The sequence below is a fragment of the Ananas comosus genome, linkage group 2 (assembly GCF_001540865.1).
Source record: "Ananas comosus cultivar F153 linkage group 2, ASM154086v1, whole genome shotgun sequence".
In the NCBI taxonomy this organism is placed as follows: Eukaryota; Viridiplantae; Streptophyta; class Magnoliopsida; order Poales; family Bromeliaceae; genus Ananas; species Ananas comosus.
Genome location: NC_033622.1, coordinates 9,652,245 through 9,674,695, shown reverse-complemented (window position 1 = coordinate 9,674,695; position 22,451 = coordinate 9,652,245). Strand labels below are relative to the sequence as shown.

At 35.7% G+C, this 22,451-nt stretch overlaps 2 protein-coding genes across 5 annotated transcripts; both read left to right on the top strand.

Annotated features, from left to right (window-relative positions):
- On the top strand, nucleotides 7,063-9,524 carry LOC109706457 (BTB/POZ and MATH domain-containing protein 1-like). The gene is made up of 3 exons (XM_020227274.1): nucleotides 7,063-8,166; nucleotides 8,306-8,398; nucleotides 9,273-9,524. Exons 1-2 carry the CDS (start codon nucleotides 7,128-7,130, stop codon nucleotides 8,359-8,361), a joined length of 1,095 nt encoding a protein of 364 aa, XP_020082863.1. The 5' UTR covers nucleotides 7,063-7,127; the 3' UTR covers nucleotides 8,362-8,398; nucleotides 9,273-9,524.
- On the top strand, nucleotides 13,194-21,937 carry LOC109706458 (acyl-coenzyme A oxidase 3, peroxisomal-like). 4 transcript variants are annotated; one of them, XM_020227276.1, is made up of 14 exons: nucleotides 13,194-14,720; nucleotides 15,737-15,821; nucleotides 16,225-16,320; nucleotides 16,540-16,681; nucleotides 17,305-17,364; nucleotides 17,446-17,496; nucleotides 17,908-17,976; nucleotides 18,161-18,301; nucleotides 18,870-18,987; nucleotides 19,075-19,221; nucleotides 19,319-19,423; nucleotides 20,102-20,146; nucleotides 20,530-20,610; nucleotides 21,720-21,937. In XM_020227276.1, the coding sequence occupies exons 9-14, from the start codon at nucleotides 18,940-18,942 to the stop codon at nucleotides 21,804-21,806; spliced, it is 513 nt and encodes a 170-aa protein (XP_020082865.1). In that variant the 5' UTR covers nucleotides 13,194-14,720; nucleotides 15,737-15,821; nucleotides 16,225-16,320; nucleotides 16,540-16,681; nucleotides 17,305-17,364; nucleotides 17,446-17,496; nucleotides 17,908-17,976; nucleotides 18,161-18,301; nucleotides 18,870-18,939; the 3' UTR covers nucleotides 21,807-21,937. The 4 variants fall into 4 exon arrangements, with proteins under 4 accessions (XP_020082865.1, XP_020082866.1, XP_020082864.1 ...); XM_020227277.1 differs by lacking the exon at nucleotides 15,737-15,821 and having other exon boundaries at nucleotides 18,161-18,257; XM_020227275.1 differs by lacking the exon at nucleotides 15,737-15,821.

Below are 22,451 nucleotides of genomic sequence, written 5' to 3'. Positions count from 1 at the left end.
TCAAGATCAGAGTTATTGATCTTTATCTAGGTAGTGAATAAAATTTTCTATCAAAAATTCAACAAACTCTGATTCTTTTACACCGTTAAACTAGCAAGTATCCCATACTGGCCATTAAAAAGTGTCAAATTTGTGACCTCTTGATCGTAAGGTAAATGATGTCGAAAAATTATAAAATTTGATTTTTAAAAGTTTTAAATGTTGTAAATAACGTTTAACGGTATGGATCGTCGATTCGGAAACTCTATCATCGAAAATGATTTATGCGTACGAGAGCGATCGTACTCATAATAGTATAGTAGCCGGACCCTATATATATATATATATAGAATTAGGCTACTATACTATCTATAGTACCGGAGCTCCGGTACTATAGTCTTGTTTTCGATCTTAGGGTATTCAAATTAATGATTCATACCGTTAAATATGATCTAGTTTATATGAAATTCTTTGGAATAAAATTTTAGTTTTTTTCGACATCGTTTACTTAGTAAATAAATCATGTCAAAATGGACGGTGAAAATTGAATAATCTTTAAAATTTGAACATAGGACTTTTAAATTCAAGATCAAGAATGTTAACCTTAATCTAGATAGTTTAAAGTATTTTCTATCAAAATTTGAAGAAATTTAGATTTTTACGGTGTGGATCGTTAATTTGCACACTCGCTATAGATCGCCATTGAAACTATAGTACCGTTTTGCCGGTGGTATTGATCATAAAGTAACCTATGTCGAAAAAATATAAAATTTTATTTCTAAAAACTTTAAATACCCTAGATCAGTTTTAACGGTGTGGATCGTTGATTTGAACACCCTAAGATCGAAAACGATACTATAGTACCGGAGCCCCGGTACTATAGATAGTATAGGAGACTAACACTCTATATAGTCTCGTTTTCGATCTTAGGGTGTTCAAATCAACGATCCACACCGTTAAAACTGATCTAGGGTATTTAAAGTTTCTAGAAATAAAATTTTATATTTTTTCAACATAGTTTACTTTATATGATCAAACCATTTCAAAACTGTCAATTTTCAATGGCTACTGTAACGTATCGAAACCTCAGTAGTGATTATCGAACTTTAGCCAAATTGGTTAAAGTGCCGAGAGAAATAGATGGACGAACTCCAGTTGACATTCCAACAACGTTGAAAGGTCAAAGTCGAGTCCCGAGGATGTTAAGCAAGTTTTAGCATCGTTCGGCGCAATTTAAAATGTGAACAAGGTGAAAGAAAAAGTTGGATAAGTTCCAATTGGCATTCCAACAATATTGGAAGGGCTAAAAATGAGTTTAAGAGGTGTTAGAAAGATTTTAGCATCGAACGGCCCGAAATAGAATCGAAAACGGTGCAAAATTGCATTCTGGAGCAAAGTGTACCGGTACAACCATCGAGTTGTCACCGGTACAGCATTGCAGGCCGAGAAGGAAAAGCTCTCTGGTTTGAGAAATTTTGCCTGTGTTACCGGTGACAGCTACAGTGTACCGGTACACTTTGGGTCTGACAGCAAAATGAAAACTGCTGCAAATACAAGTGTTTGGAGGGCTTTTTGGCTATTGTTACAACATGTAATATACCCCAACACCCCTCCCACCTGTTCTAAACAGCAACCACTCCCTCCTCTCTCATTTCTCTCTTTCTTTCTCTAGAACTCCCCCCAAAAGCCAAAGAGAAGGAGTTGGAGAAGGGATTGAAGGTGGATTTGGAGGCTTTGGAGGCTTGGGATCTCTCCAACAAGAAGGACCTTGGGGAGCTTTGGGCCAAGGTAAGGTTTTCATGAAAACCTAGGTTAGGTTTTGGGTTTATGTCCTAGAAAAACTAGGTTTTGATCTTCTAATGAGTATAGAAACCTAGTAATGGCTTAGAACACATAAAAACCCTAGTTTTCTTCATGTGCTCTAATGGTGGATTTTTAGGGTTTACATTCTAAGCCCTAGAATTGGTTTAGATCGTTCTAGATAAACTTCTAGATGTGGGACAAGCTCTCTTTTGCTTGTTTTAGAGATCAAAACCTAGGATTTTGCAAATGACGACATTAGGGCACCCAATTTGGGGCTTTTGCCTCCGAGTGTTTTTAAGGCAAATTGACCTTGTAGAAACCTAATTAGGGGTATTCCCGACCCGTGGGACAACTCCGTTTGACGTTACGAAAAGGTTTAGATGGAGTTATTGAGAAAAACCCTAATTTGGCTTCGTTTTGCCGCAGGCGAAAAAGTAAAGCTTCAAAAATCCCAAGAAATTCACCGTAGCATCCTCTCAACCATCTAAGGTGGGTGGTGCAATCCGAGGACCTCGAAATTTCTTTTATGTCTAAAGTGTCATATTTGAGCATATGTGTATTGAGCATAAAATTGCATAGTAGGATTATATGTGAGCATATCATTACATGTTGTGAGTACAAATGCATGTGGATTACTAGCAAGATTGTGAGAATTTTATAAACCCTATTTATGCATGACAAGTAACAAGAACTTAGTGGACTTAGTAAACAAATGTGACATCTTGACATAGAAATAGAAAGTGACAACGACGAGTCGAGAATGCTAGAGTTGGAACAATTAGAAAACAAGTGTGGCATGAGTACAAGAAAATAGTAGTGTATATGACACTAGTGAAAGTAAAGAATGCAAGTAAAAGTGTGATAGCGACATTATGACATAACAACCTTAGAGTTAAGGGTTATATGTACATTGTTTCCTTATAGTTAAGGAATGGATTGAACTTGACATCCTTATAGTTAAGGACTGGACCATACTTGTATTTAAGTCCTTGCTCGAGGGTGGTAGCTCCCTCTCGGGCGATGTGCTCCGGAGTTATCATCACTGGGTGTAGTAGCCTCCCCAGAGGACTGTCCCGTCGGGTGTAGTAGCCTCCCCGATATTGGGATTTGAGTTGGTGAGTTGTTGATGGTGAAACCTACGGGTTAGCCAAGAGATTAAGCAATGAGATTGTGACCTTGCATTCATCATGAGCATATTATTGAGCATTGCATTATATATTGTTCAGGCATATTAGCTGCATTTGTATTGTTGGGTTACTATCTATATCTCTTTTCTTCTATTATGCCTGATTTAGACCTAGTGGGAAAGTCGGCGTGGTCGATTGCCGAACCCACTGGGAACTTTGTTGTAGTTCTCACCCTGCTATTTCCACATAGCCGGAACCGAGCGAGCTGGCGGACGATCGCGGTAAGGGCATCGCGCCCTAAATAGAGACCACTCGAGTTGGTTTCACATTTTGGTTTAGTTGCATACCCTTTAGTTATCATCTTTTGTATTTCGATGACTTTAGTATTATGAACATGTTAAATGAATGATGTATAAGATACTTTGTATTTCAATGCAAGACTTATATTTTGAGATATCATGTGATGTAAAAGAGAAGAAATGATGCAAAAATGTAAATAATTTTCCTTAGTTTATTACTTTCACTTTTGGCTATTGCTTGCCCTCGTGCAAGCCATTGTGTTTGCTTCCGCATGTGCAATATTTTACTCTATTGATACTTGTTGTTGAGCCTTGGGCGGACAGGGGAGGCTCTGTCCGTTCGACGTCTGTTCGACGCGCTTGAACCGGCCAAAAGGATCGGGCTCGGGGCGTAACAGCTACTATGGCGAGTTTGGAGTTTAACGGTGTAGAAGAATCTAAATTTCTTCAAATTTTGATAGAAAATACTTTAAACTATTTAGATTAAGGTTAACATTCTTGATTTTGAATTTAAAAGTCCTATACTCAAATTTTAAAGATTATTCAATTTCCACCGTCCATTTTGACATAATTTATTTACTAAGTAAACGATGTCGAAAAAAACTAAAATTTTATTTCTAAGAACTTCATATACCCTAGATCATATTTAATGGTGTGGATCGTTAATTTGAATACCCTAAGATCGAAAACAAGACTATAGTACCGGAGCTCCGGTACTATAGATAGTATAGTAGCCTAATTCTATATATATATATATATAGGGTCCGGCTACTATACTATTATGAGTACGATCGCTCTCGTACGCATAAATCATTTTCGATGATAGAGTTTCCGAATCGACGATCCATACCGTTAAACGTTATTTACAACATTTAAAACTTTTAAAAATCAAATTTTATAATTTTTCGACATCATTTACCTTACGATCAAGAGGTCACAAATTTGACACTTTTTAATGGCCAGTATGGGATACTTGCTAGTTTAACGGTGTAAAAGAATCAGAGTTTGTTGAATTTTTGATAGAAAATTTTATTCACTACCTAGATAAAGATCAATAACTCTGATCTTGAATTGAAGGATCCGATCATCCTTTTGTAGGACGTCGTTCGATTTTGACCGTTCATCTTATGCATGCTTGATGGACTTTATTATGATTTCGAAAATTTACGAAATTTATTTTCTATAAGTTTCAAATACTCTAGATCATATTTAATGGAGTGGATCGTTGATTCGGAAGCTCCATCATCGAAAACAATTTATGAGTATGAGGGCTCCAATACTCATAATAGCATAATAGCCACGGCCTATATATATATATATATATATATATATATATATAGAGAGATGATGAGGAGAGAGAGGGAGAGAGAGAGAGAGGGAGGGAGCAGAGAGAGAGAGAGACAGAGAGAGAATGAGCTCCATGCTTTTAAAATACCAATATTGGTGCTTGTAAGTTTTCGGCCCTTGGACTAAAGGATGTGCGGTTAGTAGGTTGATGTGGGCCCCCTAGGGTTGAGTAGGTGGTTGGTTGAATAGTATAATCTAATGGTAAAATGATCAAGGCCAAATTCTTATATCGGTAAAAAATTACAAGCATGCAAAGTGCTTGGTACTTTTACAACACTATAGCCGACTCTATATACTATATATATATATAATTGACTCCATATGCTTTAAAAGTATCAATATTGTGCTTGTAATTTTAGCCATTTGGAGTTAAAGATATGCGTTAGATGATGTGGACCCTCTAGGGTTGAGTGGTGGGTGTTGGTAAGTAGTATAATCTAATGTGTGAAAATGATCTCGAGGAGTAGATTACCATATCATTACCTATCAACAAGTAGTCTAAAAGTTGAACGGCTGAAATGAAAATCTCAGTGAAAAATGATGATAAAAATTAAATGTCAAGATCGATATTACTGATCTATCTAAATAGTGAAAAGTATTTTCATAAAATTTTCATCTGCACTTTGGATTGTTTTACACCGTTAAACTCACACACACACCACAGGCGGCCATTAAAATTGTCATTTTGAGACTTTGATTCAGCTAGTCAAATGGATGGTCGAAAAAATCTGAAAATTAGTTTTCCAAATACTTTCAATAGTGTAGATCAATCGTCTAATCAGAGCCAACTCGATTTGGAAGCGCATCATCGAAACACAACTTGGTACGTACGAACACTCCGTGCTATCGATAGCATAGTTAGCCGGACAAATAGTATATAGGAGTTGAGCTAGAGATACTATCGTAGTAAACCGAGCCGTTTATTACCGAATTTGTTTTCTGATGATAGAGGCTTCCATAATTGACGGATCGGTCCGGTAAATATGATCTAAACCATTTAACTATCTAGGAAATCAAATTGTTCACGCACTTTCGATATTGTCGACCATCAAGTGAAACAGAAAAATGAAAATGGCTAAAAATGAATACTTTGTAAAAAAAAATGATGATGAGGAGATCTTGTAATAAGATCAAGAGTATAGATCTTGTTTTAAATAGTTTAAAGAATTTTCTAACAAAAATTTAATTGATTTAGATATCTTTACACTGTTAAACAAGAAAACGCCTCTTATCGACCATTAAAATTACAAATTTTGCAACCCTTTGATCATTAAGCAAATGATGTCGAAAAGATATGAAATTTGATTTCTAAACACTTCAAGTGGTATAGATCATGTTCAACAGAGCCGATCGTCAATTTGGAAGTTCTATCATCGAAAACAAATCGGTAGTAAAACGACTCGTTTACTACCGATAGTATTCTAGCTCAACTCTCTCTCTCTCTCTCTCTCTCTCTAGGCTAAATTAGATAAAATATCTATGTAAATACCTACTTATTCATTTGACCTTCCTGACTTTCAAAAATCTATACTTTACATTTTTAAAATTTCAGAAATATTTTTAGATGGTACGACGTTAATGAAGGTAGCAAAATAATTAAATTGTCCTTACCTTTTCTATAAAGAAGATTTTTTTAAATTTATTTTTGTCTTTTTAGAGGGCATTTTGAATGTAAATTATAAAAATTAAAAAGAAAAAATGAAAAAATGAATACTTTATAAAAAAAGTTTCTATAATTTAGCCTATTATATATTATAAAATTAATTCGAATTTGGATCCGATTGGGATTGAGGATAAATCAGCCAGATTTTTTTAATATAGGCAATTGAAGCTAAATTCACTCATAAATATGCTGGATTCGAATCGCCATAATATTTTAGATATATCCATAACCAAGGACATCCCCAGTTAGGGCTTTTTTCGAAAATAACCCTGTAAAATTTTGTATTTGCCAAACTAACCCTGTGAAATTTTTATTTGTGAAACTAACCCTCCTCTCGCCACGTGGGCGCCACGTCAGGGGTTTCTCAAAAAGACGGTGAATCGTTCACCGTCTTTGTAATTTTTGTTGTAAAAGCGGTGAATGGTTCACCGCTTTTAGAAGGCGGTAAACCATTCACCGCCTTTAGTGCAAAATTTTCCTTTCCGCCCTCTCAAGTCCGTCGTTTCGGTGCCCTCGAGAAGACGGGAAACGATTCACCGTCTTATCAAGGACACCATATTATGGACTTGAAAAGATTTGCGCAGAGTAGGGATTTGTACTAAAGACGGTGAATGGTTCACCGTCTTATGAAGACGGTGAATCATTCACCGCCTTCACAACAAATATCAAAGATGGTGAACGATTCACCGTTTTTTTGAGGAATTCCTGACGTAGCTCCCACGTGGCGAGAGGAGGGTTAGTTTTACAAATAAAAGTTTCACAAGATTAATTTGGCAAATACGAAATTTTACGGAGTTATTTTCGAAAAAAATCCCCCCATTTACCTAGTTACGACTCTTTGTTGTAATAAACCCTAGGGACGAGAGCAAACCCTCGTTTCTTTCGTCGAGTGGACTCCACCATCCATCCATGGCTTCTTCCTCGTCGACGTGGATGATGGAGAAGGCGAGCGGGTCCCACCTATTCAAGATCGCCGACTACTCTCTGGCGAAGGGGATTGGCGTCGGCAAGTCCATCCGGTCTGCCCCTTTCACTGTCGGCGGCTACGACTGGATTTTGGAATGCTTTCCTGATGGGGACCGAAATTACAAGTCCGATTACATCGGCATCTTTCTGACATTCCAAAGTGATGTGGATGATATTAATGTACAGGTACACTACACTATAAATTTGCTCGACCAAACTGGGGCATCCTCGGAAGCCCTAAGCAACGCGTACGCTTTTTCGAAAGACAATTCCAGTTGGGGTTGGGATCGATTCATGCGGAGAGCTGATCTCGAGAAATCACGGTATCTCAAAGATGACTGCTTTACTATCTATTGCGCTGTTACCGTCGCGAAAGCTCCGAGATTACAAGTTGGCAACGCAGACGCGGCGCCGCCTTCCGACTTGCCCCAGCACCTCGGCCGGCTGTTGGAGAGCGGAGAGGGCACAGACGTGACCTTTGAAGTCGGCGGGGAGACTTTCGCGGCGCATCGATGCGTGCTCGCCGCGCGGTCGCCCGTCTTCAGGGCGGAACTCTTTGGTAGTATGAAGGAAGGGAGAGCGAGCCGCATAAAGCTCGACGACATGGAAGCCGCCGTATTCAAGGCTCTGCTTCATTTCATCTACTCGGATACGCTGCCCTCGAACATGGAAAAGCTTGACAAGGAGTCCTCGACCACGATGGCGCAGCACCTTCTCGTTGCTGCGGATCGATATGGATTGGAGAGGCTCAAGTTAATCTGCGAAGACAAGTTGTGCCGGGAAATGGAAATCGACACGGTGGCAAACACATTGGCATTAGCCGAGCAGCACCAATGCGGTCGGCTGAAAGCCGTCTGCCTCGATTTTGTCGCCGCTCCCAGAGTGCTGGCTGCAGTCATAGAGACAGGAGGGTTTGAGCACCTGAGAATAAGTTGCCCCTTGGTTATGAAGGAGCTCCTGAAGAAGATAACTAGCATGACAGGTAACACGAGATAGCATGCTACATCTAAGTATTGCATTAATAAATGTATGTGGTAGAAGTTTTTCAAACTAATTGAGTATTGTATCGGATATATCTGGTAGGATATTTCAAACTAATTAATTGATTTTTTGAAGCGTAGATGAGTTACATAGTTCGAAAAAGCGCAAGATTGATAAAGGCGCGAAGCACTCCTAGTCCCTGGGCGCAAGGTGCTGGTACGCGCCTGGGAGAGGTGAGCACACATTTTCATATTTTTTAGAGCTAAATACAGTGCTCTTCTGAAGACATAGTTATAATTATTAAATGATGATAAGAGTAAGTACGATCAAATTATCACAACAGACGATTTGTTACCACACTAGAAAATGAAAGATGGAAAAAAAAAAAAAAAATTGAAAAGAAACCAAATAGCATATGTAAGAGGACAAGATAGCATATGTAAAGAAAATATGGGGGCTCAAACAATAGAGCATTTTTCATATATATTATGGCAAAATAATGAACTCTCACAAATTCAGTGACGAAGAAGATAAAATTTTTCATAAATCTATTAAAAATATCCAAAATTTTAAAGGAAAAAAAAAATCAAGATTCCTTGGAGGCATGTCCCTTGTGCGCCTAGGTCTTGGGCTCAGGCGTGGGCCTAGGCCCTCCATGCACGAGCCTAGAAGAGGAGCCTCGCCTGAGGTGCCTCAAGAAACAGGTGTCTAAGCTTAGCGCATAAGCACTAAGGCGCCTCTTAGGCGTCCCTTTCTAATCACATAGATGCTCTTTTTTAGGTTATCAATCTTACGACAAAATTTTACCACTAATTACTTAGAGACACCTTTTTTCTGCTCTGTTCAAAGAAAAATTACAAATGAATCAATACCATTCCTTTGATCATTGATTAGATGTTCTAATTGTTTGAGCTAAAATTGTTTTGCTTAATTGCAAGTTCTCAATATGTTTCGACTTGTTTTGCATTATATCCTTCATAGAGAATTAAGTTGATCTCTATAGTTTGCTCTATCTTTGCTCTTGTTTTGCTTAATTCCTTTGGCATAAACTGCTTGCCAATTGGGTGTTTGTGGAAAACTCACACTTTGCTGTTGTTGACATTTCAGATCACTAGCTATGTGAGTTGGCTCGACAGTGCATGAAGTATCTGTAGAAAGAGCTTAGGTAGTGCCTTTTGGAAGATAAACCATTTTTGTACAAGAACTGCATCAATATATATATGTTCACAGAACTTAAATGCCTTCGCGAGGTTACATTTTGTACCTAATCAAGCAAATTGAACTAACTAGTAATATACCTCTTTTAACTGTTACTAACTTGTACACAGTTCAAATACGAGTAACATAATAGGTTGGGTACTTATTTTGTTTCTAATGCATGCTTGTACTTGGGAACATCCTCTTATGCATGTGGTACACATAGCATATCCACTCAAGGTTTTTGCATCTCAATTGATATTTTGACCAAACCAAGCAACTTAGAGACATCACTTAGTTGGAGAATAGAGTAGGATAACTTGAATTGTTCTTTTATCCAAATTTAGAGGAACTTGACAGTATCTTGTTTAAACAGGCAAGTTTGGTATTCCTTTTTATTTACTATTAATCCAGCCTATTTGTGGAACCATTCTGTTCCTCACTGTCTCTTGTATCATTTTGATCATCTCTTAGAAGTTACATCTTATTAGTTGAAAGCTACTACAAGAAATTTTTTTGGGGTAAACTTTAAATTGCCCCACGTGATTTAGCTTTCTTTTTTTTTTTTTTTTTGAGAGAAAGGTAGCATGCTACCCGCTTCATTTATTTCATTTAGAAATAAACTTCCTATAATGCTAAGGGATTGATGGATAACTGCAAACTATTCATTAGCCTGTAAATAACATTTTTGTTTGGAACTAACACCAACTAACACTGCAACCATTTGTTTGTTTAGAAGTTTTATAGCATTGTCGTACAAAATTAGATAGGATTTTAGTTGATATATTTTTTGTGTTTCGCTAGATTTTATGTGTGGTTTAAAAGAGAGCTTCTGAGAAGTCACTTTATTGGTTAATAAGTAGATGATATATAATGGCATTGGTGGCGGTGGTTGACGGAATTTCATCAATAATTGTGTTTTGACAATGGTTCATTTTGCATGGTTGTGGTAGTTTCAGCGGTGGTTTACTTATGGTTGCCAACTAGCGATTTATATGTAGTTATTGTTGTGGTGTCCCTTCTCATGAGGGAGTTAATGTACAAAAGTGCACATATTTAGTTGAATTCATTTTAAAGGATTATGTTGGAGCCATTTGGGTTCATGCCCTAAATGGTTAGGCCAATAAGAATTTATTTTCCTCAGTTATTCATATATCTCCAAGAGTTATGGGCTTGGAGATGAAAGATAGAAAAAAGATTTTCTATTTTCTCTTGCAAAAGAAAAAAAGAAGGAGAGAAGGGTAAAGAAGAAGCTATTGAAGGCAGTGATTAAAAAAGGCTCAATGGCCAGCGCCTAGGCAGCCCCTAGGCTGGCACCATTGCCTAGGCGTGCGCCTAGGGCAAGGCGCAAGAAAGGCGCGCCTAATATATATTTGATTCTACCGGGTTTGGATTTAAAAATATATGCTTTAATGGGTTTGGATCCTATATTTATTGGTCTAATGGGCTTAAAACATGTAAAATAAACCAAAAACCAATCTAATCTAAAGTTTTAAAACCGAAACATCTATCCGCTCCATCTCTCTCCCGCCGAGTTCGCTCCCTCTCCTCTCGCTGAGTCCGCTCCCTCTCCCTCTCCCTCTCCCTCTCCCCGCTCGGACAGATCCTCTCTCCCGCTCGTCCATCACCTCCGGTTGGCTCTGGCTATTCCTCTCTGCTTCTTCACCTCAACTCGCCTCTCCCTCTATATTAAAATGTGCTTTTTTAATCACTGCTTTCACATGATCATGATGTTTTTTTTAATGATTTTTGGCTTGAAATTTTAAATTTTTATGCATATTACTTTTTATGATCTTGTGCTTATAATTATATGCTTTTCACATCAAAATTTTTTATATGTTTGTGAATTAATAGTTACCTTTATGCTGGTCTTTATTTGGAGATAAAAAAGATAATTTGTTCTTTACTTTTATCTATGTTATTTTCTTTTTCAAAATTATCATATATGTTGCTTGGCTTGTTTTCTTTTTCTAATTTTTTTTCTTTTGGAAACGTGATTATTTGGGTAATTATAGAATATTTATTGTGATAATATGATTTATAGAGTATATTTAGTGCTATTTAATAATTATTAGAAAGTATAGTAAGACACTTCTTGGTTATTTACTTGTTTCAAAATTCTATGAAAATGTGCACATGACCTCTCTCGGGCGCGCGCCTGCGCCTTGCGCCTTGCGCCTAGGCTCCAACAGCCCTTTGCGCCTAGGTGCGCCTTGGGCTTTTTTAAACACTGATTGAAGGCCATTATTGCTAGGCTTGTTAGAAAGGTTTTTTAAAGCCTGCTTTGTGGGGAGCCAAAGGAACCCGATTATCTTATTGGAAGGTTTTCTTGGAAGATGTTTTACAAACAACATTGGTGGTGAGATCTTTTTGATATTTCTCTTTATTTGGAGCAATTGATTTGATTCCTATAATTCATGTCTTTAGTAGTGATTAGAGAAATTGTACTCATTTCATTTCATATTAGATGGATTGTTCGGAGGTAGTCCTGTAATTTTTTCCTTTCTAGGGTTTCCACATAAATTTGATATTTAATTTTTTAGTTGGTTTATATTTTCTTTATTGTTACTCTCTTTATAGTGTAATATTATTTGAATTAATCTATTTTAGGCCTCTTCCATTTGATCTTGCATAGTGGAAGAATGTAAGCCTCTTTCTTCTCCCAACAAGTGGTCTCAGAGCCAAAATATTTGGGTTTGCCCATAGATTAATATGGAGTCGGGAACCTCTAGTAGAATGGTGTCACTCAATTGGAACTATAGTTGGCTATTTGGAAACAAAAATGGAGGATCTTTTGTAAAGATTAGTAAACACCATGTGAGGATAGTAAGTCGAAGTATATGTCCGAGAAACAGTGGAAGAAATTAGATTTAGTAACGAAGGCCACTATTCGTCAAACAACATGTTACTCATTTGGTAATAAATGAGACGTCTGCTAAAGAGCTTGTTTGTTTCAGTAAAAGTGGAGAGAGGTAAAGTTGTTTTCAACTATAAATAATCACTTATACTGTTTGGCTCGTCGTAATAAAGCTATCGGTCGAAATTCAAGTTATCCGAAACAGGATAATTATGGTGAAGAGAGGTGAAGCAAAAATAATAAAATAATAAAATGGATAATGCATAGTTATATGTAAGGTAGCAATTACTCTTAATTTAGTTTGCATACTTAAAATAGGAAAAAAATTGATTAGTTAAGTTTTACTATTCCCTTCATTTGGTTTGTACATTTAAAATATGATAAAAATTGATTAGTTAAGTATTATATATTTTTTTTACTTTAGAATTTGGTTGTTATATTATTATAATTTATGTATAAAAAAAAATTTAGTTGTTTTAGATTAATTTTTTTTTAATTATATAGGAATATGTTAGAACTAAAACCGAGAAGATACTAGTTCGTCGGGTGCGAAAATACCGAACGAGATCTGAGAAAGAGAGAAGCAAAATAAAGCACACAATATTTACGTGGTTTGGCCACCGGCCTACGTCCACGGGGGAAGACGGAGCAGAGATCTTCATAATAATTAAAGTGGTGTACAAAATATGCCTCTCTCACAAAACCCTAATTCCAAAAATACACCCATATTCTCTCTCTCAACTTCCGCACTAAACCAATGGAATAAAGGGTATATTTATAATAGTGGCTAAATCCTAATACAACTAGGAATACAAATCCACTAAGATTAGGAATATCTCAATAAAATTAGACATAATTTAAACTTAATGGGATAATCAAAACAGAATAGGGTTAGAAAACTTTGCGGTACTAGAATTCGAGACATATTTAACAGAATATAATTATATTATTTTTATTTATTATAATTATAACTTATTATTTATTAAGTTATTTATTTATTACTTATATATAAATTACAGTTTATATCATTCACTTCCTACTATACAAGCAACAGAGCTGAATAAATTTTACTTTCATAGTTATGAAAACAAACGACGAGGAAGTAGTTTTTACCTGACCTTCAATTCAAAGTCTACTTCAACCCAAACTTTAGTTTCGGTGAACTAACCAGGCCCCCGTGTTTGTGGAAAAAACTCTATGAGCTAGAAAAATCATCGAAAATAAAGCATTTCTTATTTGAAAATTATTGAATTTAAAGTATAAGAGTGGAACTCCAATGTTGGAGCAATTGAATGAGGTTCAAAGCATAGTGAACCAACTCATTTCAATGAAGATGGTGCTTGAGTATGAACTTCAAGCATTGTTGTTGTTAAGCTCTCTGCTAGACTCATAGGAGATTTGGGTAGTTGTACTTAGTAATTTGGTATTGAATGAGATTGTCTCTATGAATTATGTTATAAATTTTTTGTTGAATGAAGAAACAAGAAGAAAAGTCTCCGATGCATCTATACTGTAAGCTCTTATTTTAGAGAATCGGGGAAGGTTAAAGGACCATGACCATGACCATGTTGATCGATACAAATCAAGAAGCAAGTCAAAATTAAAAAAAGATATTAGATACTACTATTGCAAAATGAAAGGTCATATGAAAAAGGTATGTTGGACATATAAGAAAGATAAAAGAGGACAGGATAAAGAAAGAAGCAAAGTCCAAAGAAGATGAAAAGGAAGGAGCTATTGTACTCTTAATAATGATGTTGCTATTTTGGGTATATGTAGTTATGAATGTATTAATATTGGATCTACTTTTTTAAGTGTTGATTGGGGTCATTGATATGGGTATTGTTTCACGGAACTTCTCATAAGCACTTGTATAAAGCTAGAGACTTTGGATTAGTGAAGATAGGTAATCGTGAATCTTCTCATATTGTGAGAAGGAGAGGTCACTACAACAAAATTACCTTTTAGTGGTAATTTAATAGTGGCGATTATTGAACGGCCACTATTACTTATTATCTAATTGTACTTATAGCGGCAATTATTTTAAACTACATATCTTTACCGACTAATATTATTAAATATATTTACTTTGAGCCCTAATACAAACCTAACCCTAACCGTAACCCTAACCCTCACACTCACCCTACCCGAACCCAACCCGATCCCACTCCCCCACATCCCTCCCCTGCGTCGACCCCTTCTCTCCCTCACCCCCTCCTCTTCGAGCTCGAGCTCTTCCCCTCCGCGTGAGCTCGAGCTCTCGCTCTCTCTTTCACCTCTACTCATCTCCTCCTCCCTCTTCCTCCGCGTCCTCTCCAAGCTCCGATCGCAGTCCCAAATCGCCCTCGCATTCGCCCCGATCTTCTCTGCCGCGTGTGCACCGGCGCAACGTCGCCGTCGACCACCTCGATCGAGCGCCACCACAGCGCCAGCGTCGTCCACTTCGCCGTCGCCGACAAGGTCTACGATCTCCAGTTCCTCGAGGAGATCCGTCGCATCAAGTACGCATCCCTCCTTTCCCCTCTTACCCCCTCTAATTTAATTAATTTTTTGATCTAAATTTTGCCTCCTCCAACACTTAGTTTCATACTTTGATTGCTTTTAGAATATTTTAATTAACAGTAAATTTTTGAGTTGGCTACTTAGAAAATTTAATTGGGATATCACAATCCTGCTGTACAGCTCAATTGGAGAATTCCTTTGTGAAATCATCTAATTAGTGAAACTAGCTACTTGAGTACTCTTCATTCTCTGATTGGTTACACTTAATTTTTTAAATAGGTATTAGTTGTTCACTACTTGAGCAAATGAAAGTATATATTTTAGGCGAAAAGAAAAATATATTATATAATTCTATAGGGAGAAAAGAGGAGATTATGATTTTAGTGCTTTCAAGTTCTGGCGCAATTTTCTACAATCAAGCAATGAGATCTTAAGTTTTTTTTTTTTTTTTTTTTTTTTTTTTAAATAGATGCTGAAGTTCAAAAGCTAGTCCTGGGGGAGTCCATATGTTTTGGCCAACAAGTTTTGACCTAATATGAGATTGTCAATTTGTCAAATAGATCCAAATAACAAACCATCAATTACATTCAGCTAACCTGAATGCAATTTTAACAAAAATGAAGCTATATAGTAATGCCTAAATATATGATTTCAAGGACAACAAATATCAGTAGCATTAATTTGTGTATGGATGAACTGATAAGTCAAACAGCATATAGAAATATGAACAAACCTCCAGATCGAACGGCCTTCAATTTGAAAATTCCAGTGCCTAAAATGCAGGGATGCTTCTTTGCAGGTTTTTTTTTTTTCTTTTTCTCCTCATCCTCTCACTAGAACATTGCATTGGTAAAACTACACACTCTAATCTACCTTTTTGAGGGCTATCATGTTGTCTTCACAAGTTATCAATGGCTCCTTTCTTAACCATCATTCAAGTAAAAAAGAAAAAATAAAACAAAGAAAAAATAAAACAAACATATTAGCATTAACGTCTCTTAATGCTAATATGTAGCTCCGAGAGCTGTGGAGAAGTGCAAGAACCGGAACTAGCAACAACTCCGCTATCCTCAATTGAAGAGCGAGCAACTTCAGTGGCTGTAAGGGACCTCATCAAAACTGAAACCTCTAAGTGTTTTTAGCTTGCAATTATCTTATGTCTATCCTATTTTGTGGTTTGCCGTTTCCACGTGTGGACTACGTCTTTTATGTTAGATTGCTAAGTTCTTCAGGGACATAAGCTCTATTAGATTGTCATCAAGTCTTTGTATGCATGTTTGTTATTCTATTTGTGTAAATGTTTGGTATGATGCCTCTCACTCGAACATTGCATTGGTAAAACGACACTCAATGGCCTCATTTTTTATTTAATTCCTCTATGTTTATAATGACCATGAATAGTTAAATTATAATTAAATTGCATGTATTTAAAATATTTATTAATGCATCATGAACTGTTTTTATCAATGTCCTGCTGTTAAAAGTTTTCCTTATTCATTGTAGGTGGGTCGACGAGGTTATTCCTGATGCTCCATGGGTCCTCACAAAGGAGTTCCTGGACAAACATCAGATTGATTATGTGGCTCATGATGCCCTTTCGTAAGATCAAACAGCAGAAACTCATTAAATAGCAAGTTTTCTACTAGATCGATAACAGTATACTTATCAAGCATCTAGTTTACTTTACTAGGAATTGCTTTTACTTGGATTTATTTATCAACTTATATAAGTTCATGTGCTAATCATGGATTCATATCTGAGGTGCTAGACTATAGAAAGTTTTTCGTCAACATTAAGTTTAGTCTTTGATTGTTTCAGGATTGTTATTGAAGAAGTGGACTCTATTATTGAAGTAGTTTAGCCGTTCTGCATTAGCTGTTAAATTTCCAATGCTGACATAAGTTGCATCTCTGGGTGCATAGTGAGTTTGATCATGCTGAGAAAGGCGATGCTTTGTATGGTAAGCTTCTTTTCGGCGTTACTTTTTTTAGCATGGAACAAGCCATTTGTAGATCAATTGTCAGATTGTATTTTACTCATCTGTTGTTGTCATGATAAGTTTACATGAATAGCGTAGCGTGTCTATGCATTTATTTAATAATTTACATCCACATCGTTTCTATTATTTGTGAAATATATGGCTTACAGAGGTGCCACGAAAGAGGAAGAATCGAAGAATCTACTTTGTAAAATGGTATTAGATAAAGAATTGTTGCATCAATCGCACTATGATTATGCAAGTTGAGTGTGACTATGTGTCTATCAATTAAACTTTATTTGGCTCTTTGACTTAATAGTGCCTTGCAAATTTAGAAAAAAAAAAGAAGAGTAAAATATCCATATCTGAAGTTTCTTTGTGTCTTTCTTATATTAATGTATTGTATTGGGTTGTTTGAAAGGAACCTAAGATTACAAAGGTATATTACCCACCAACAAGTGCCATACTTTCCTTACTAATTTATGATTTCATATAATAAAATTGAACAACTCAGAAGGTTGTGCTCATGCGTGCTCACTAGCAATATCATTCTGCATCTGATGCAAATTTGATTTGCTATGACACACTTTCTTTCATTTGTTCAGCAATGGAGTTGGCATTAGCTCTTGAGAAACTGACAAATGAGAAGCTTCTGAAATTGCAGTGTAAGTGATCCCTTTTGATGAGTATTGGAAAACATTATCGAAGATCAATTTTTAATTCCCATTTATTATCTCGATCAACAGGTTACAGAAAAGTGTCCAGACTACAGTGAAAGTGAATTTCTGGAGGAGCAGGTAAAGCTTTTGGTTCTCTGCTTTTTGTTCTTAATACCTCTTCTTTTATTTTCGATTTCAGGATCAGGGTATTACTTTTGTGTTTCGTTTCTAATTTTCTAATATGTAAGGGATTTAATTATTATTATTATTATGTCTAATTTTCTAACATCGGATATCCTAATGAGGATTCTGAAGGATTACAATCAATATGTAATGCGAAATTTAGCACGAGGGTACACAAGAAAGGACTTAGGTGTCAGCTATGTTAAGGCATGTTGTATGTTTGGAGTTTATTTTGCTTGTGAACAGTTAGAAACTCTACCATCTTAATTCTTTATGAAACTATAGGACTTCTATGAGGGTACTAATGAAGTACTAATACATGTCTTATAAGTACTAATACATGTCTTATAATTGTACAACTTCCAGGAGAAGCAATTGAGGGTCAATATGAAGATCAATAAATTGCGTGAGACAGTGAAGGCGCATCAACAAAAGGTAGGCAGAGTGTGCTTGTGAATGCCAATTTGGTATTCATCCAAAAATTGATGTTGAAATGGAACAAATATTTTATTGGATTTTGAGATTGGGACTTTGTTTTTGACACTTACAATTCTGCATTTGTTGGTACTTTTAGCAGAATTTGACATTTAATTTCTATGGTCTCTCTGATACTGACTAGATATTTCAGCAATGGATGCTGAGTGCGGCGCTGGCAGGCTTGGGTGGGCAGCTAGGGATCCTTCTGGGTTTCTTTCGCCTTACAGGTTCAGTCGAAGGTGTGGCCACGCCAACTAAATGAGGAGTTCAATGTCCCTTTCTTGTACGCATGCTAATTCTTAGTGATATATTCATACTTCCTCAATATCTAGATTTTGCTCGCTTACGCCTTTTAAGAGTTCCTTTTAGTTGTTTATTCCTGCTATAGTTCAGACATCTCTGTACTTATACAAGCTTTTTGATTGGAAGAACCACTGGTTACTAATTGTTGCTAGAAATTACGAAATCTTCTTTTGTAAATTTAGTGACAATTGTAGATATGAGTCGAACAAAGCAATACACATTTATTCTAGTGCTCTCAAAGCCGTATTGACCTGGCAAAATATGAGCACATTGCAGGTCTTGTATATCTTATCCATTTGTCTTCTTTACTTTTTGGTTGCACATATTTTTACTCTGCCAACTGCAGCAAAAATGTGGTCAAAATTAGTTCTTCTGTCCCCTTATATTCTTGTCCCTCACTTTATGCCTGCTTGTCCCTGTGATCATTGTCTTGGATAGCTAGATAACCTAGGGGCAAAAAGAAGTATTCTCTGTTATAGTTTTTCCCAAACCAAAACTATGCCCTGGATCATTATTTCCAACTTTGAGAAATTTTTTCTTTGCATCAGGAGTGCCGTGAAGCCTGTGGTGGACAAGGCCTTAAGACAGAAAATCGGATAGGGATTCTTAAAAGTGAATATGATGTGCAGTCCACCTTCGAGGGCGATAAATGTGTTACTGCAGCAGGTACTTTTGTACTTCTAGGTTTCAATTGAATCATATTTTTTCCTTTATCCAAAGTATAGTCTTAATAATTTAGGCTCATCAAATCAGGTTAGTAAAGCACTTCTTGGGGAATATGTAGTTGCTCAGAAAAGAAAGATACCTCTTAGAGGACTGGGATTGGAGCACATAAATGAACCTTGCCCTGATATTCATGAGAATCTAACAAGCTCTATCTTAAGGAGCTTCAAGTTCCAGGTAATTTGACGATCCCTGCTTCTTAAAATTAAACTGTTCTGTGCTTCATAAGAGGCAATTATCAGGCATTTTACTCCTTTTTCTTTCTTCATTTCAGACTGATATATTCTGCTTGCGTGAGAGAGATTTGCTGAAGCCCGATGCTGACGAAGTCTCACAGTATCAAGCCAAGGGAGAGAGTAAAGAGAGAGCAACATTGCTGGTTAGATTTTCACACTTGCATGTGTTCTCTTCGTATAATTGTTTAAGCAGTGTGTGTTTATATTTTCGGTATTTGCAATCCATCCATATCAGAGTTATCCACTTGCTGAAGATTTAGCTTAGAGCATTTACCGAACGCACAATTTTGCAAACAATTTTGGAGGCTGAGATGGGGCTACCTCCAGGTCCCTTGAAGGTAAATCTAACCAGTGATTCCAAATCATTCGTAGATGCATTTATGAAATCTTCGATAGTTGGCGGTGGAAAGTGAAAATCATAATGCTACCTTTTGTATTACTCAAAATTAGTCATTAGGTTGCTTAGATGTCGATGTTGCTATATGTATTTCTTTTCCTTTTATTTTTGCTAACTTTTTTCAGGCATACTGAAATCACAAGGGATTTGTAGATCGTAGTGTTTTATATTTCAATAGGATGAACGGATTACCGTTCAGTTTCTTTTTGAGTTTTTATCAGTAGTAAGTTACTAAACCGATTATTTCCTGGGTGAAGCTCTCAAATTGGGCAAACGGTGACTCACTATATCTATGCCATTCATGCTGAAATTTTTTTTGGAATCTTTTGCATATGATGGCTATATCAATGTTGTACTCTATGTTAATATCATTCCTACAGTTTTGGTATGATGTTGATAATTATGCACCTTAATGTGTATGTAGGAGCATCTGGCTACGGATGAATTATCATTTATCTTCCGTCTAAAGGTATGTCGGGTACTTTTTGGGATAAATCTCTTACTTTTCTTTACAGATAATCTTCCTCATAGTGTTTTATTATTCACATTTTAAAATATCCTAATCTTAAAAGAGAATTTCATATTCATAAGCCATGACACTATAAATGTATAAATGCAATGATTAGGTCAATCATAAGTAAAAGATTTTCCCAGATAAGCAATCTACTTAAATGCAATAATGTTCAGTAACTGTGCTGCTCTATTATATATTTGATCTCATACATCTACTCTCAATAGGTCCATTCTCATCAGTATTCCTGGATCTAGAATGAACCTAGTGTTTCTTGCTTTCTTTCTTTTGTTGCGGAGATAAACTATTTTAATAATCTTTGAACCTTGAATCTAATCCAGGGACATGGTTATTATGTTTCTGTTGAAGGTGTGCAAGTAGCTGATTATCCATGGACTAATATTTCTTGTCAAGGTTTTCAGGTACTACTGTAGTTTAGTTACCGCATTGTCATCAAATATATCGCACTGCAAACTGATTTTGCTTTAGACAGTTTTCTTAAGCATGTACCCTTTTATATGGTTTTTTAATGCTTAAAAAGAATGAATATATTCCATATTTACAGGTTAGTTTTGTTTACTCTTATTGTCCTAACAGAACAAGTTTGCCACAGGACACTTATAATATTGACTGCTTTACATATTTTCTGAGACGGTCTGGATAAAAATGTGGATGAAGGAAAGAAAAATGGCATAATACAATCTTTATAATTTTTTTTGGATTATATCCTCTTGATTGTATGTAGTATTTAGGCCTCACTTAGAGTGGGAAATTTTTTTCACTCAGAGTGATCTGTTCTGTAGACCTGAACATAGCTTCCTAATTTGAAACTCGAGTCTTCCACTTTTGATTTACTTCTTTCTACTAATGTTCTAGTCCTTGAGTATCAAAGTAAATAACCACTTAGGTTGTTTTTCAAATTGCCAAATTGCTAATTCTTTTTTCTTCCATTGCATGCCTTCCCATTGCTCAAACCTCTTTGGATAGGAGCTCGGCACAGCGCTTGTTTGCTAAATTTTAGCCATTTATAGAACCATTTGATGACTAGTTGATTAGTTTCATTATGTAGAGGTAGTTATATGTCCTATAAACTAATCACTAGTCATCAAGTGGTTCTGTATGCTTTGTTAAGCATCCTGTAAGATCTCTGCAGATTTACAACCTCAAAGACTTCAAATGATTAAATTTATTTCTGTTGAATAGACTTATTGTGGTTACCAAATAGGTTCATACGAAGATTTGACCTTCTCTATGGACAGCAAATTGTGTATTTACTATATACTACAATAATATCTATGATACTGTTATATCGAACCAGCTTTTGTGTCTTGCATTTTTTTGATAAGCACTTTGGGGAGCAGCTTCTTTTGCAAGTCAAAAAAAGGATTAAGAGCTCACATTTACTCACAAGTGAATCAGCCCTAACACTAGTTCTACTTAAAGCATGGCATTGTAGTGATATTTAAGTTTATTTCCTTTACATCTATATTTTGCTTATTTGTACTAATGGCAAAAATTATTTTGAAAACAGATTCTTTGGGGCCTTGTCATCGATTTGGATAAGCTTTCGAAGTGGAGCAATGAGTTTTTAAATATTTATAATTTAGGACTTTTTTGATATTATAGGTGTTTAGTGTCATTTAAAATTTGTTATTTTTTGGTTAAATTTTGAACAAGTATTTATTGTTAGAACTCATATTCGAAATTTAATTTGAACATTAAGATTGTAATTTGAGAGTGAAAACTATTTGTTATACAAATTATTAATACTTGTTCAAAATTTAACCAAAAAATAACAAATTTTAAATGACACTAAACACNATATTCGAAATTTAATTTGAACATTAAGATTGTAATTTGAGAGTGAAAACTATTTGTTATACAAATTATTAATACTTTTTGATTATTACTATTTTTTAATATTTTAATTCATTGGAGTATTTAGTTGTGGATCAAGTATTTTAATATTAATCGTAATTGTCGCTATAAGCTTTATTTATCAATCATTTAGTATGTTTTTAGTGACAATTATAATTAATTATAGTGGCATTTATAATGGTTGTTATTGTATAATATTTAGCGGCATTTATTTAGATTTTTACCAACCACCGAAACAAATGCCATTATAATTTTTACCGATCCTACTAATAGTGACAATTGTCATAATTGCCACGAAATTATTTAGCGGCAATTATAATTGCCGGGAATTTAAAAAATAAACGCTACTAAAATTCAATTTTGTTATAGTTTTGTTGTAGTGGGT